This window comes from Rhodnius prolixus, unplaced genomic scaffold, assembly GCF_049639745.1.
Source record: "Rhodnius prolixus isolate KJV_2025 unplaced genomic scaffold, Rpr scaffold_5, whole genome shotgun sequence".
In the NCBI taxonomy this organism is placed as follows: Eukaryota; Metazoa; Arthropoda; class Insecta; order Hemiptera; family Reduviidae; genus Rhodnius; species Rhodnius prolixus.
The window spans coordinates 31,044,733-31,059,749 of record NW_027411624.1 but is presented as its reverse complement, the minus strand read 5'-3'; the positions used below and the strand labels follow the sequence as shown (position 1 = coordinate 31,059,749).

General features: G+C 32.2%; 2 protein-coding genes across 8 annotated transcripts in view; one reads left to right on the top strand and one right to left on the bottom strand.

Moving 5' to 3' along the window:
- LOC141458751 (serine protease 33-like) overlaps positions 1–3,198 on the top strand; it is a 29,480-nt gene extending 26,282 nt beyond the window's left edge. For all 3 annotated transcript variants that reach the window (XM_074137135.1, XM_074137136.1, XM_074137134.1), the window contains exons 5-7: positions 699–860; positions 1,576–1,776; positions 2,288–3,198. In XM_074137135.1, the coding sequence (XP_073993236.1) occupies positions 699–860; positions 1,576–1,776; positions 2,288–2,421 (497 nt within the window). In that variant the 3' untranslated portion in view covers positions 2,422–3,198. The remainder of the gene's footprint in view (positions 1–698; positions 861–1,575; positions 1,777–2,287) is intronic.
- A 3,188-nt stretch (positions 3,199–6,386) lies between these two features.
- The window catches only part of Argk1 (Arginine kinase 1), a 137,853-nt gene continuing 129,222 nt past the window's right edge, over positions 6,387–15,017 (bottom strand). For all 5 annotated transcript variants that reach the window (XM_074137127.1, XM_074137126.1, XM_074137129.1 and 2 more), the window contains 4 exons: positions 12,355–12,594; positions 9,854–9,988; positions 9,495–9,692; positions 6,387–7,163 (listed from right to left, as the gene is read on the bottom strand). In XM_074137127.1, coding sequence (XP_073993228.1) covers positions 7,014–7,163; positions 9,495–9,692; positions 9,854–9,988; positions 12,355–12,594 — 723 coding nt within the window. In that variant the 3' untranslated portion in view covers positions 6,387–7,013. The remainder of the gene's footprint in view (positions 7,164–9,494; positions 9,693–9,853; positions 9,989–12,354; positions 12,595–15,017) is intronic.

Sequence of the window (15,017 nt, the reverse complement as noted above, 5' to 3'; positions counted from 1 at the left end):
AATCGATGAACGCATTTTCGACCGCATCTCTTGATCGACCAATCAGATCTACATCGTCTACATACGCCAACAGCTGAATGGTTTATAATAATTGTGTTACAATTAATTTGTAAAAAGTTGGTTACAAACTTTAAATTATCAACAACTAATTCCGTTTAAAAATCCTACAAATAAACAACTCATCATTAGCCCAAATTTTGAAGAAATGTCAATATTATCGGTATGTTGAGCTATGAGATGGTATGGTTTAGGATTCTTAATCGGAATATGTTGACGATGATGTACTTTATTCTGGACTCCTGTTAATAACGTTGTTGCTCGTTTCGTTCGGATAGTTGTGAAGCAAGGATGGCTGAGTTCCATATCCTGATTTTCCTTCCATACTCGGTCTGTTGCTGTTATTATTTTTCTTAGGAATGGCCAAATATGAGCCCAGTGTGGTTTTGGGTAACCTAGAGTTTCCCTTCCCCATTGTTGATTATTAATTATTGGTAAATTTTGCTTGTACATCGTGTTATCATGCAGGTAACTTTTCTTTTTGCGTTAACTTGATGAAAAATTGAAAAAAAAGATTGATTCAGTGCTAGTATAACTTCTTATTGATAAAAATTATTACTCCTGACTCAAAATCCGGAGTATAGCTTCAAGATAGTTTTTATTTTTAACCTGCTACATGATTTTTTTTTTAAATTTTCCAGATGGACCACACAGTAATGATATTGCTCTAATTAAGGTAAAAGCATCTTCAGAATCTGGTATTGATTTCAATAGTTTTGTGCAACCAATTTGTTTACCAGAAAATTCTTTGACCCCACAAGAAGGAGAATGGTGCACAGTTACTGGATGGGGCACACAAAAACGTAAGTTCATTAATATTAGTTCCAATTTCTAATTATGTAAATTAAAAAGTAAACTTAACTATTCTTGAAGCGAACAAATCATGAAGAGAAATTCTTAAATATTATTTTATTCTAATGATGAATAAGTGGGTCTGCAGATACTGGTGCTAAAAACCTTAATTTTTTGGAGCTAATGCCATCGCGTTGGAGATCTTTTCTTTTAAATAACTCAGGTGTTATTTTATACACACAATAGTTTTGACCCTAACAAAATGCTCAAAGTGAAATGCAATCAGCCCTTTTCATAGTTGAAAATAACAATATTAATAAAAATAATTCTTTATGCACTATCGAAAAACTGAACTAGCTAGACCTATTTATTATTGTTATCCATCAATGGAGAGAGAAAATCTACACTATCAAAAGTCTATCTGCTCCAATATAGCTCCACAAACAAAAACTAACTGCAAACAGTCTGAATCTAGAATAGAAATCCAGTCCTGGCATGAAACATTAATGATTCAGAGCAGTCTGATCATATCGAACAACCTTAAGGGATAACGCCCTGAACTCCTTACACTCCAATCAATTTGTCATAATAGAGATGGGTGTTTTACTAGTGAGGGAATCAACCAGATTGATTTACCAGTGAGTGAGGTCCAAAAAGACCATTACATAAAATAGTAGTCGAATAAAAAATATTATTTTTGTTATTGTTTTAAATTAATGTCAACAGCTGGTGATGCTGATAGCCTTTCAACAACGCTTCGAGCTGCATCAGTACCATTACTATCTCAGCATACATGTAGACAAGCAGATGTTTATGGTGGCAGACTGCAATCCATTTTGGATTCAATGCTGTGCGCAGGATTGCTAGAAGGAGGTGTAGATGCTTGTGGTGGTGATTCAGGAGGACCGCTTGCTTGTCAAGAAAATGGTAAAATTTCATTTTTAGAAATTTAGTGTCGTATATAAGCATTATATTAATTATTAAACGAATGCTCTGCATTTTTCAAATTGGAGAAAAAAAGTGGTAGTAGCTCTGCAGTTTTGTTTTAAGGATTTAAATATATTATTTACTTACATGAAGTATCCATGCACAGTGCAACGGGCACACTATAGTGAAGGTATCTCTGATTGAGGAGAATCTTAGAAAAAGAATTCCCCTTCAATATTTTCTCAAATATGTTTGAAATTACTTTGCAAAACTAACTAAAAAATGTACACTTTTACTATTGTTTTAATGAATTTTAGATAATGCTACAAATAATCACATTTATTTTCATGAATATCGGTTGTGGAATCATTTTCTATTCAATGAAGCTCATAAATTTCTGTAATGTTTGAAATTCACAGAAATTGAATTGATTTTTCTCGCTTAAAAAATGTTTAATACATCCATAATACTTGCCATAATTTCTCAAGTTAATACAAATGTATTTTTTCAGGAAAATTTGTATTAGCTGGTGTTGTATCTTGGGGTGACGGCTGTGCCAAGAGAAACCGTCCGGGCGTGTACACCAGAGTCGCCTATTTTACGCCTTGGATTCGTTCTACCATGTCCAGGCTTGGTTTAGCTTAGAATAAAAAAAATAAACCTAACAAAAAATTTGTAAATAAACATAAAGCCTTCCTTAGTTCATTGCAAATGTATGATACAATTATTTACATAAAGCTACTGTGCTGAAGGACGTGTAAAGGTTGCTCTGAAATTATTAAATGAACCTAAGGAATTCTTATTCCTGCAAATTTAAAAATATAAAGACTTCAGTTTAATTACTATAGCACTAAAGATTCACATTCCTATTTAATATAATTAAATTATCATATTTTAAAGATTTACAATCTAGTCATTTTTTTTTTTAATTTTAAGAAGTAGAAATAAATGTTCATAGAAGAAACAAGTTAACCATTTTAATTGTATATTTCCATTTTAAATCAAAATATGCTTTAAGTTATGAAATAAAAATCAGGGATTTTATTAAGTGAAAAGAAATTCTAACCTGTCTTAGTTGTAGATTTGTTGCAATTTTGCCATTTAAAATTATATTAACAAAATAACTACATCCAATATCCAGAAAAATTTAGATGTATTTTGTTTGTTTGGAAGACATTTCTTATTGTTTTATAGGATCTATCTGAGATATCTTAATTTAAAGTTGATTGAATTGTTTTAATAAACCATTATATACTTACTTGTATTACAAAATAATTAGTAAGTTCCTATAGTTCATTTAGTAGAAAGAATGATATTTGGAGTTATTAGTTTTAAGATTTGATGGATCTCATAAATTATGGAATGTAATTTTAAAATATAATGTTAATATAAGGTACAAAATAAATGTTGATAAAGTTTTAACTGTTTTAATTTACTTTAACTATTTTTTACAGAACCTTTACACTGAAGTTACAGCCCTTACATAATATTTTCTTGTCACAGACTATACTCTTCTTAATGAATAATAATCTAGAAAGGAAATATTCTTAAGAGTAGTGCACTGGCAATCCTACCGCTAATAGTTGAAGCGAGTTTATCCTTTAAAGGTTTGGTAAATTAACTTTACTCTATGTTCCAACCTGGTTTCTGTTAAACAGAACCGAAAGTATTTGATATTTTACTTAAAATATATGTTTTCCTGGTTTAGCTTCATTTTTTTTATTACTGTTAATTTTAACAAACGGTTTTTATCTCCGTTCGTATAATAGTCCACTTTTTCATTTCATTAAACTGTTGTTAAGTAAGCAATCTCACCCAATAATGACTTTCTTAGGTAAGTTAATGAAAAATGCACTTTTTACTCTATTATTATTTGTAAAATGTTGCATTCATTTGAGACATTCAAAATCTAGTTGGTGAAGTTCACATGTGATTAAGTTTCCAGCACAGAACAGTTAATCAAGTAATCGTCAGTGTTTAAAATAGACAAAATAGATTGCATTGCTAGTATGCATTTCAGGACACAGCAAATAGATCTACCGAAAAAATCCTCCCTTAAATAAATAAAAAATCAGTTTAACTGTTTACAACAATCAGATCAGTTTGAGATTTGAAAATTGATTGTTACCTTATATTAAGAGTACATCAAATTGATTTCTGCCCATATTACTATTTTTTTAAAACAGCAACTAGAAAAGTTGCTTACGATCAACTAATGCAGTTTCAGGTTTCCACAACACAGCTCAAGATATAGCTCCCGAAAACACATTTGATATTCAAAGTGATATCACTAAAATAGATGCAGCCGATAAAATTGGGTTACTCTTTTTTGCGTACTTAAACGAATGAATTTTCTTATTTTAATTGAATCTTTAAGGAAAATCAACGTTTGTTTATAATTATTTATTAACAATCCTTTAATTTACAGACAAAATTCAAGTTATTATCTCTGTTTAAAATGTATTTAATTACTTTTCTCACCACTACCAAGAACATTAAAAGTTTTTTTAAACACTACATTTTACTCTCCAAATTATATTTGCAAGCTCTAATTGTTATTTCTATCAAGGAAATAAACAATAGCACTGAGCATTGATAAATTTGCATTCAATAGAATTATTAATTATAAATAATAAATAGAAAAAAATGATTAAATTATAAACTAATTTATAATATTTAAATCTTCTAAACATAATTTTACACAAGAAAATACAACCCTCAGTATAACCTTCTTTGGAAAATTAAAAAGTTTATAAAAATTGCCACCAGATAGCAACACCTCTTGGGAATTGTGATTTCTTTATTACAATTAAAATAAACTGAAGTGTGTATGTTATGCTATCTAGCGGCATTTGCTAGAACTATAAGAAAAAATAGTTCAAGCTTTTGTTACTAGATAGCGTGAGAGTGCACTTTTGCGTTTTCATAGAATAATAACTCACTCTGAATTTGTTTTCTTTTAAACTTGAATTCTCATCATACGAATCCTTTTATATAGAAATTTAATAAAGTTGAACGGATTAAAAAGTTGAAGTTAAACATTAAATTTAGATTAGTACCTTTCTCTTAGATATCAATACATATTAGTACCTTTCTCTTAGATATCAATACATATTAGTACCTTTCTCTTAGATATCAATACATATTAGTACCTTTCTCTTAGATATCAATACATTAATTTGGGCTTAATTTTAATTAAATACATTAACAATAATAATACTCCAGAAAATAGTAATATTTCTAATTGAAAAATTATTCTAGAAATAAGAAAAAATAAAAAAAACAATAAAATATAAAAAAAATCAAGGTTAGTTTAAAAAATAGCTACCAGGTAGCAGTAGTACTACTAGATGAAGTATCAATTTCAGGCTACTGCTTTTTTTTGAACATTAATTCAAAATAAATTTGGAACTATAAACAACTTTTTAATTTATTAGCCTACGTTAATAAATTAATGGAAATAAACTAAGTAAATAAGTTGATAAAAGCAAGTTTATAAAAATGTATTCTAGATTAGTTATTATAAATTTATTAAAATTGCACCAATTTTCTCTTGATGATTTAGAAATTTCTTAGCAAACCTTAAGACAGCTATCATAAATTTAAAATTTGTTGGTATATTGGTTTTATCAAATAAGAATTATGTTAGCTTTCTTACTTGGATTAAATTGTAAAACTAAATTTCTTTTTAATTTGTAAAACTTAAGTGCTTATCTTTTAGTTTTAATTATTCCCGCTAGGTTGCATGGGCATGCACATCTTATACTACAGAAATAAGAAAATTATTGTTGGCGTTGCAAAACGCTATAATTTTCGTTAATTTTTCTGTTGACATGAAAAAAAATAACTTCAATTAGTCCATTTCTAGCTGAAGTTATTTTCTGTTACTTTCTTAATTGATTTATATATTACTTTTTTTGTTTATTCAAATAAAAACGATAAGCACTACGTTCCCAGTAAAATCATGCATTTTACACTAGAAGTTTTTTATTCCTTTTTTTAAGTATCTATTAAGTAGTTAACTGATTCAGAATTTTTGTTGTAAAAATCAGATCTTTTCTTTTATTTAGCATTGACGGAACTTATAACTGGGATTTTACCAGGTAAGGAATTTTTTGATTCGCAGATGACCATTATTCGAAATGAAATCTAAAAATGAAGAAATTGGTGGACGTATACATAACGAATGTAAAGCAAAAGTGATGTAAAGTCAAGGATCAAGTCTGTTCACTGTACAAGACATCTTGAATTCACAATTGCTCGGAGTAATTCCATAGAGATCTCTACATTTTTTGCCTCTTTATAAATTGTTACAGATAGAGGACACATTTTACATTTCTCCATTGGAACTATCATGGATCAGTTTTTCAGTCCTGAACACCAACGGTTTTTTAAAAAAAAGGTTACTTTAACTCAAAATTTTGATTGATTTTACAAAATGGGGGCAGGAATCAGAAACTAATTAGATGATATTTCAGAGCCAGTTGTCTTCAGGATGCAGCTTGGAACACAGCCTTAAGAGTTACATTAGACCACATATGTATTAATTAATAGCATTTATTATTGACTTTTGAAGGAAATCGGGATAGGTTAACTCAACCAATAATTAGTTTTAGTTAAATACGTAACGTGAGTTCTTTTTATTTTTTTTATAGCTCTTTTTACAATTTTTTTTTTGTTATATGAATAATTAATAAATGACAAATTACCATCTTTTGAACATCACTATTTTTTCCTTTCTTTGTATTAATTTGTAACCGTTCTAGAAAATGTTTATTTCAGAGGTTACATTCTGTGTTATACAATAACAAAACACAGTCAACCATTAACTTGTCTCTCATAATTGTTCATCACTTTTCCTTTTCTTTTTTTTGTAGTTTTAAGCAATGTTTACATAACTACTAGACTAGTTTATTTTCTTAATTTAGTGTTTCTATAGTTTCCTTGTATGTTGCCAAGGCAACCAAGGATCTCTCATACCAGCATTCTCCTCCACTATGGAGCAGATATAAAAATAATATAATTGTAATAAAAACAAAATGATAACTGGTAGTGAGAGAAGGGGAGTAGAGTAGACAAAAAAAAATTATGTAAATTTTAAAATTAGAAAAAAATGGGCAGCTGTGAGAAAATAATTTTTTAAGAACAAACTTATTTTTTATTTTTTATAGGGGAGTGCAAAATATTCAACAAAGTCCTTTAATATTTTTGTTTTTTTTTTCTCTCATTTTTGGTTTTTACAATTCTTTTTCAATCTTAATGATTTCAGCGATTCCATCATTCATTTCCTTGACGGCTTCATACTCAGTGAGACCCATTCTCCTCTTGTTAGAAATATCGTAGACACCACCCTCGGCTTCTGTATGCTCACCACGAGTACCACGCACCTGTGAACATTAGGACCACTAATGAATAAAGTAACATTTTGAAAATTTCAGAATCTTAACTTGAATAGTACTAAGATAAAGTTGCTTGCAAAGGAGATTGTAAAAAATAACAAAAATAATGGTATGGACTTCCCAAAATATACTTTCGCCAATTATGGATGAAAGAATGATGGGTGAATTTAGTTGCTATAGGCTGGAAACATAGTGGAGCGGCGATCAAAGCGGCGATGATAGTTGCTTCAAATTAGAGAGAGCAGTGAGCAAAGAGTTTCGCATGCACATAGTGACGAGTTTAAGTCGCGTTCTCCTTTCGACGAGACACGATAGAGGAATTATTTCTATACGAAAATTCTTCCTTGAAAATTTTGGTATTTACAGCAGCTTAGAAGCAGGAGCTGTAGTGTACATGATATAATCAGGACTAGACATGAACTTGGTGAATTCCATCACTTTGAACCAACAACAACTTCGGGAGCATTCTGGCAAGTTTCATGCGTATTTTCTAATGTCTGTTTCAATATTTGATTACATACTGACCAGTGTTGAAGGCATATTAATCAAGAAAAGGGCGAATTTCAATGTTAACCCCATTAATCCTGTAACCATTCCTTATCCAACACAAATCGGTTGTGATGTAGAAGATCCTTTAGGTCTCACAGAGGTTTCTTTTAAAAAAAACTTCACCAATAAATGCACCAATATCCATTTTAACCTTTGAAAATTGAGCGCGATGAGAGCGAAGAAATCAAACATGTCATAACGCGTTGCTCTATTTTCGCTTTGCTCTCCACTATGCGCGGTCCCATATGTTAACTTGTGTTTGTTTTCGCCGCTTTGCTCTTCGCTATCATCACCGCTTTGTTCGCCGCTCCACTATGTTTCCAGCCTTAAAACGGTGAAGCGACTTTTTCAAAACATCAAGCAGGAATTAATGCAACAAATTTAGTGAAATAAAACTTATCTACTCTACAAATTTCTTAATTACAAATTCTTCAAAATAAGAGGGCAATTTGAAACAAGTGATTGAGAGAGTACATTTTCTACTTCAATATCAGTTTCTCCCATTAGGTTGAATTTGGGATTAAATATTTAGTTTAGAACACGTCGGTTATGTCAACATTTCTAATGATGGGTATATTTTATTTACTAATCTCGAAAATACTGCTTATTGTTGTCGAAGAAATATCAATTTTAACTAATTTCAAAACTAATGCAATTATGTTAGAAAGCCGGATTAAGCAGAATGTTGTTAATATCAGGAGAACCATAAGATAAATTGTTGTTCATTCTTTTTGGTGACTGATTCATAGTTTCAATAGGATGAAATTTAAAGTGAAGACCAGGGTCGGATTTTCCTATAGGCTAACTAGGCTTCAGCCTAGGGCTTCAAGATCAAGAGGGGCCTACATTCAAATTGTTAGCAAAATTAAAATTACACTATTCTAAAAATAGTACCAATAACAACATGTTTCATTTAACATATTGATATATATCACAATAGTGATGTATTGTATTATCTCTCATGTAATTTACAAACTTAAAAATGGGAGGTGAAAGGGCCTCATAAGTGGAATAGCCTAGGGCCTCTTTTCATCTAAATCCGACCTTGGTGAAGACATTAACATATTTCTAGATTAGGTAATATAAAGCACATGCGTGACTTCAAGGACACGAAGAAGCTGAAAAACAAACAGAGGAAGCATCGCAAGACTAACTTTGGATAGAAAAAAAATGTGTCAATGGAATAAGAGTATAAAACGAAGAATCAAATTTGGGGTTAAGAACATAGAAAGTAATGCTAACGATGAATGAAACCACAGATTCCAACAACTAAGGCTCTCAAGCAAGTTCTATCTGACCATGAGCCTCATCAACGAGTATATGAACAGGTTTCATAAACATTTAGACACTAGTTTTACAATTTTAAGAATTAAACAATGCTTTAAAATTTTTATGTTATTTTTTAATGGAATTGATTCTATAATGAGGGTTGGATAACTTAGAAAGAAAAAGTCCAGCTTCTTAAGCATGGAACTTACTTCTATCGTATCGATAATCTTTTTTTAATAAACATATGGGAGAGTAATAAAGCATAGCTAGAACTGTGGCTGGAAGAACAAATACCCTTCACTCCAGATGGAGTTCCAAACACACAAATTTCTTTTAAGGCGTGACTACATCTAAGATGTAGAAAGAGCTCCCATAGCTTTTTTTTCCAGACCACTGCTGGCCCTGGATATGTTACATATTTAAAAAAAATCTCCTTCACAGTAAATACATTTTTTCTGAATTTTTGTTAAGGCAGTTTACTTTAATTTTAAAAATAATTACCTGTAAATTGAATTTGCCAGCCACTTCTTCAAGTTTTGCTTTATTGGCGGCAAGTTTTGGCACCTTAATGTGTACAGATGCTCTAACAGTGGTACCCAAATTAGTTGGGCAGAAAGTAAGGAATCCAAGACGATCGTTGTGTGAAAATGGCACTCTCTTTTCAATATCATTCACAGCGCTCACTAATCGTCTGTAGACCTATCAAAATTTAAGATTAAGATTAAGTTGTATAGAACTTCTATACACCTATAACCTAACCTAACCTAACTTCTATAATAGAAGTTATTGATATAAAGGATATTAGTTAAACTTTTGAAATAATTCATTTTTTCTAAGTAGCAAAAATAGAAAAGTAGTACCTGTCCAAGGTCACCACCCATTTGCATGGAAATAATCCTCAAATGATCTTCCTCATTGCACCATACCAAGAAGGTTTTATTTTCGTTGTGGAAGATACCACGTCCAGTAGGCCAGAATCTGCATGCATTAGCAGCCTACAAAATATTAAATACAGTTTTAAATTTAAAGAAATTATATTAAAAGGATTAACTTGCATAAGTTAAAAGTGTAAGAGAGAATAAATTAATTTTTGTAGGATAGACGGTAGATAATCTATAACATTTTATGTACTATAACTATACACAGGATTATTAACTGTAAGATTGAAGGGTTCGAAAAGGCAAAACTTGTTGATATTCGTTGTTTTTGTTTGTTTTTTTAGTGCGCCCACGAGAAAGAGAAATAAAAAATGATGGCGACGAATGGTGGAGTCCAAAATGAGTCATAACACTGTATCAAACTGCTCAATTTTGGAAAAGATATGCAATGGCTTCTTTGGGCATGAATTCCCTGAAATCTGCAGTTTTGTTTGTTGATTTAACCTTTAAAAAAAAGAAAAATAAAAGTGCATCATTGGTTATCAAATTTTCCATATTTTAGTTAACTTTGAATATGTCTGAGGATCCGAAAAAAATAGAGAGCTTAGCGAGCTATATGCGGAGGCAGATATAGTAAAAATAATTAAATTAAGTAGGCTTAGCTGGGCGGGCCACCTAGCAAGAATGGACGAGTCCGAGATACCTAGGAAAACTCTGGATGAGATCTTGTTCCAAACTCGGAGAGCTGGTAGGCCGAGGCTGAGGTGGGCAGACGGTGTGAGGGCGGACGCTAGGAGCCTGTTGCGAGTCTCTGAGTGGAGGGCGGCAGCACAGGACAGAGCTGGTTGGCGGACGCTCATAGGGGAGGCCAGGACTCACCACGAGTTGTAGAACCATCGAAGTAAGTAAGTAAGTTGAATATGAGCTGAAATCGGGACGGCATAGTGTAGACGCTACTGAGTAACTTATAGTAGAGTAAAGCTTTGACCGTTTGAATCATTTATAAAAACATTTTCTAATCAAGTTACAGAATCCTCTGAAACGATTTTGTGGCCATGTCTTGGCAAAGCAGTGCTAAACAGACGAGTAGAGGGATTGATTCTCTACAGTTCAGCATTCCACCGCTGTGTCATTCCGTTTGAGAAGATTCGCCGACTGATTCAGTTCTATCAAACCAGGTAATTAGATTTCGAAACATGTTATTGTTACTTTCCATATTCAAAGTATGAAACAGTTTATTTTATTGTCACTAAACAAATTTCATTTTTATTATCTTCACCAAACCAAAAACAGCTTTCCTCTTCTTGTTCAGAAATATCGCCAAAAACATGGTGGAAAATTTCAAAAATTGTTATTAGTTTAAATCCGGCCTAGATAAGCAATTTATCGCCACTTAAAGAAGGCTTAAATTGAGAAGTTTATATGGTGAAGCATTTGGTGTCATAAATGGTGATGGAAGATTATTGTAAGCATTCTTCAACTTGTTTGGATATAACACGGAACCATTGAATGGAATTAGTCTGATTACTCTACACAATCTTGTGGATCTATCAGTACAGCTGACGAAATGGGATTTATAACAAATTTTCATAAGGTGATGTAAAAATTGTGGAAATTAATTAAAAAAATTTGAACAGGGGGCACCTTTGAACAGTTTTAATTTCTCGCCAAATATTTAAAACATTTATGATTGGTAATTTTCTTCATATTTTGTGGTAGACCTGTTGTGTAATTGACAGAGTTTCCCTTCGTTTTCATTGTTTTGTAAAGTCAGAATTGAGGAATGTTATATTTTGCAAGGTGGAAGTAAAATTTTTGTTGCAGCTTTGGAAGTGTATTGTGGAGATTGTAGTGGACAAGGTGTAAGTATTGTTAGTTCATATTAACATTAATTTGGAATTAGTTTTTTAAATCTAGTATTTACAAAAGTCTATTTGCTTCACATCACCATTAAAATGTGCCCTACCGACCTGCAAGTTTGTGACTTTTTTTTTGTTTAATCGCAGAGAAGGGGAAAGTGGTCCGAACCTACATTAAGAAGCGCAACAAACCGAATATTTTGTTCAAACTTCCTAAACCCATCACTTCGGGTACAACATCCCCGAACTGAGTCATTCTTGATTTTTGAACTAGATTTCAGTGGTTTAAAAGAGAAAGTAATGTAGTAGTCGAGAGAAATAACTGATAGGAGGTAGATTCAGAGTAAAGTAATATCATTTCTTTCTATTTTATATTGTGTTCAAAGCTACCCCACCAGTGGGGCAGATATTAATATTTGGCACAAGGTTTTTAAATTGAAAAAAATATAGATATGTATGTAAAGTACCAACTGTTTATTGATATAGATCTGTTAAGAAGACTTGAAAGTTGTAGAAAACAAAATAAAAAGGTTCAATAATACAGATTCTGTGCACTCTGTAACAGAAAATGTAAATTCTGATCAAATGTGCCTACTGCTATTATTTTTATCTTGCAATAAATACCTGAAGAAATCTATCACCCTCCTTGAACAAGAAATGGTCATCAATCAGTTTCTGCTGGGTCTCCTTGGACATACCAGTAAGTGGGTAGTAAGTACCCTTCAGTTCGCCACTAAATCCGGACAATGTGGCCGATACTTTATCTTCCATTTCCTTGTATTGTCCTTCAGTAAGGCAAGGGTTGAAAGGATAACCTTCCAAGGAACGGCCACAACGTACTCTAGTGGAAATGATGAACTCGCCCTACAAAAACATAAAAATATTGAATTAATGTTTTATTGAAAAAAAAGAAGGAATTTCTTGTCTGCTGACTCATTCAGTGACAAAATAACATATTTATAATTCATAAAGAAAATATTTCTTAGATTACAAAATGACAAATATCTTTAGCAAGATTCAAATTTAAAAAACAGTTTGTTAAATTGTGAAGATGATAAAATGGGCAATTATTATTGGTATTAAATTAGATACTCAAACTCAGAAAAGTCCGCAAGAACAATACTTGAATTAAATACTACTTTTCAACCAACTGTTAGCCGTTGATAAGCGATGATATTAAGAGTAAAATAATTCGCTAGAAAAGTCTGGATACAGATTTGTATTCCTCTATTATTCTGGAAGTACAGAGAAGGGTGAAATGTTGATCTATTAGGGCAGCGTTTCCTAACCTTTTATTGGCCCGCGTGCAACTTGGTAGTACGAGGGTCGTTTGAAAAGTCCGTGCAAAAATAAAAACTACTTAATTTTTTGGGGTAAACCTTTTTTATTTTTCAACATAGTCTCCTTTTAGGCTTATACACTTCGTCCAACGCTGCTCTAGTTTGTTGATCCCTTCCGAATAATAGGATTTGTCCAAGTCTGAAAAATAGCCATTCGTTTCTGCAATCACCTCCTCGTTTGAATAAAATCTTTTTCCCGCCAGCCATTTCTTCATATTGGGGAACAAATAGTAGTCCGAGGGAGCCAAGTCTGGAGAATAGGGGGGGATGTGAAACGAGTTGGAACCCTATTTCCATTAATTTTGCGACCACAACTGCTGAGGTGTGAGCTGGTGCGTTGTCGTGATGGAAAAGGACTTTTTTGTGGCCAATCGTGGGCGTTTTTCTTGCAGCTCGGTTTTTAAACGGTCCAATAACGATGAATAATATGCACCTGTAATAGTTTTACCCTTTTCCAGATAGTCGATGAGGATTATTCCTTGCGAATCCCAAAAGACAGTCGCCATAATCTTTCCGGCCGAAGGAACGGTCTTCGCCTTTTTTGGCGCAGATTCCCCCTTGGTAACCCATTGTTTAGATTGTTCTTTGGTCTCAGGAGTGTAGGGATGTATCCATGTTTCATCCACAGTGACGAAACGACGCCTAAAGTCCTGCGGATTCTTCTGGAACAGCTGCAAACCGTCCTTGCAACACTTCACACGATTTCGTTTTTGGTCAAGCGTGAGCAATCGCGGCACCCATCTTGCGGATAGCTTTGTCATGTCCAAATGTTGATGCAAAATATTATGTACCCGTTCATTCGAGATGCCCACAGCACTAACAATCTCACGCACCTTCACTCTTCTGTCATCCATCACCATATCATGGATTTTATCAATGATTTCTGGAGTAGTAACCTCAACAGGGCGTCCAGAACGTTCAGCGTCACTTGTGCCCATATGGCCACTCCGAAAATTTTGAAACCACTTATAAACTGTTCTAATCGAAGGTGCAGAGTCACCATAATGTTTATCAAGCTTCTCTTTAGTCTCCTGAGGCGTTTTGCCTTTCATAAAGTAGTGTTTAATCAACACACGAAATTCTTTTTCGTCCATTTTTTGAAAATCACTCGACTTCCTCGATTCAAACGAATGCCAAACACAAAGAAATAGACCGATCTGGCTGAAACTTAGTGTGTGTTCTTCCAAGAGATGCTACTAACTAAACATAACCTCGATACGCGCCAGTGGTGCTATCTCTCTGACTTTGCACGGACTTTTCAAACGACCCTCGTACATCACGCTAAATTGTACCACTTCGTAAAAATGATTGTATTTCGCAAACTTTGTTATTCCGAGTGTGTTATTTTATTATTGTTATCTTTATTTGTATAGAGATACAATGTGTCTGTTACAAAGGAGTTCAAGTTAATGTTCACATTATAAACTTTGTTAAGTGTAAGATCTTAGTTTTAAAACTTTTTTAAAATAATAACTGCGTACATATTTTTCTCTCCAAAATTATTAAGTAATTTACAAAGTTCTCCTTTATGATTATAATATTTGTGCCCAAATCTTCTACATTAATTTCTTTTAAGCAGTCGACTACCTGTAAGTACCAATTAAATTTAATGTTGCTTGGATAGAGCTTACTCATTACAATCAATCTCTCTTTAAGCAGATGTTTACATATCATTTAAGTTCTGCCACATGATAATTCTATTGAATTTTCTTTATCTTTTATCGATAATGATGTAGCTTTTCCTAAATTTTCTTTATAGAAGGAGGTTTGAAATCCAATTTTAATCCTGTTAAATGTGAGACAGACTAACCTCATTACTGTACATATTAACAACTTTACTGTATAATATTATTAATTAAAATAATTTTTATACATTTAAGGAAAAAACCTTTCTATGATATTCTTATGATTAAATTTTTACTTTTTATGTCCGCCATTATTGATTAT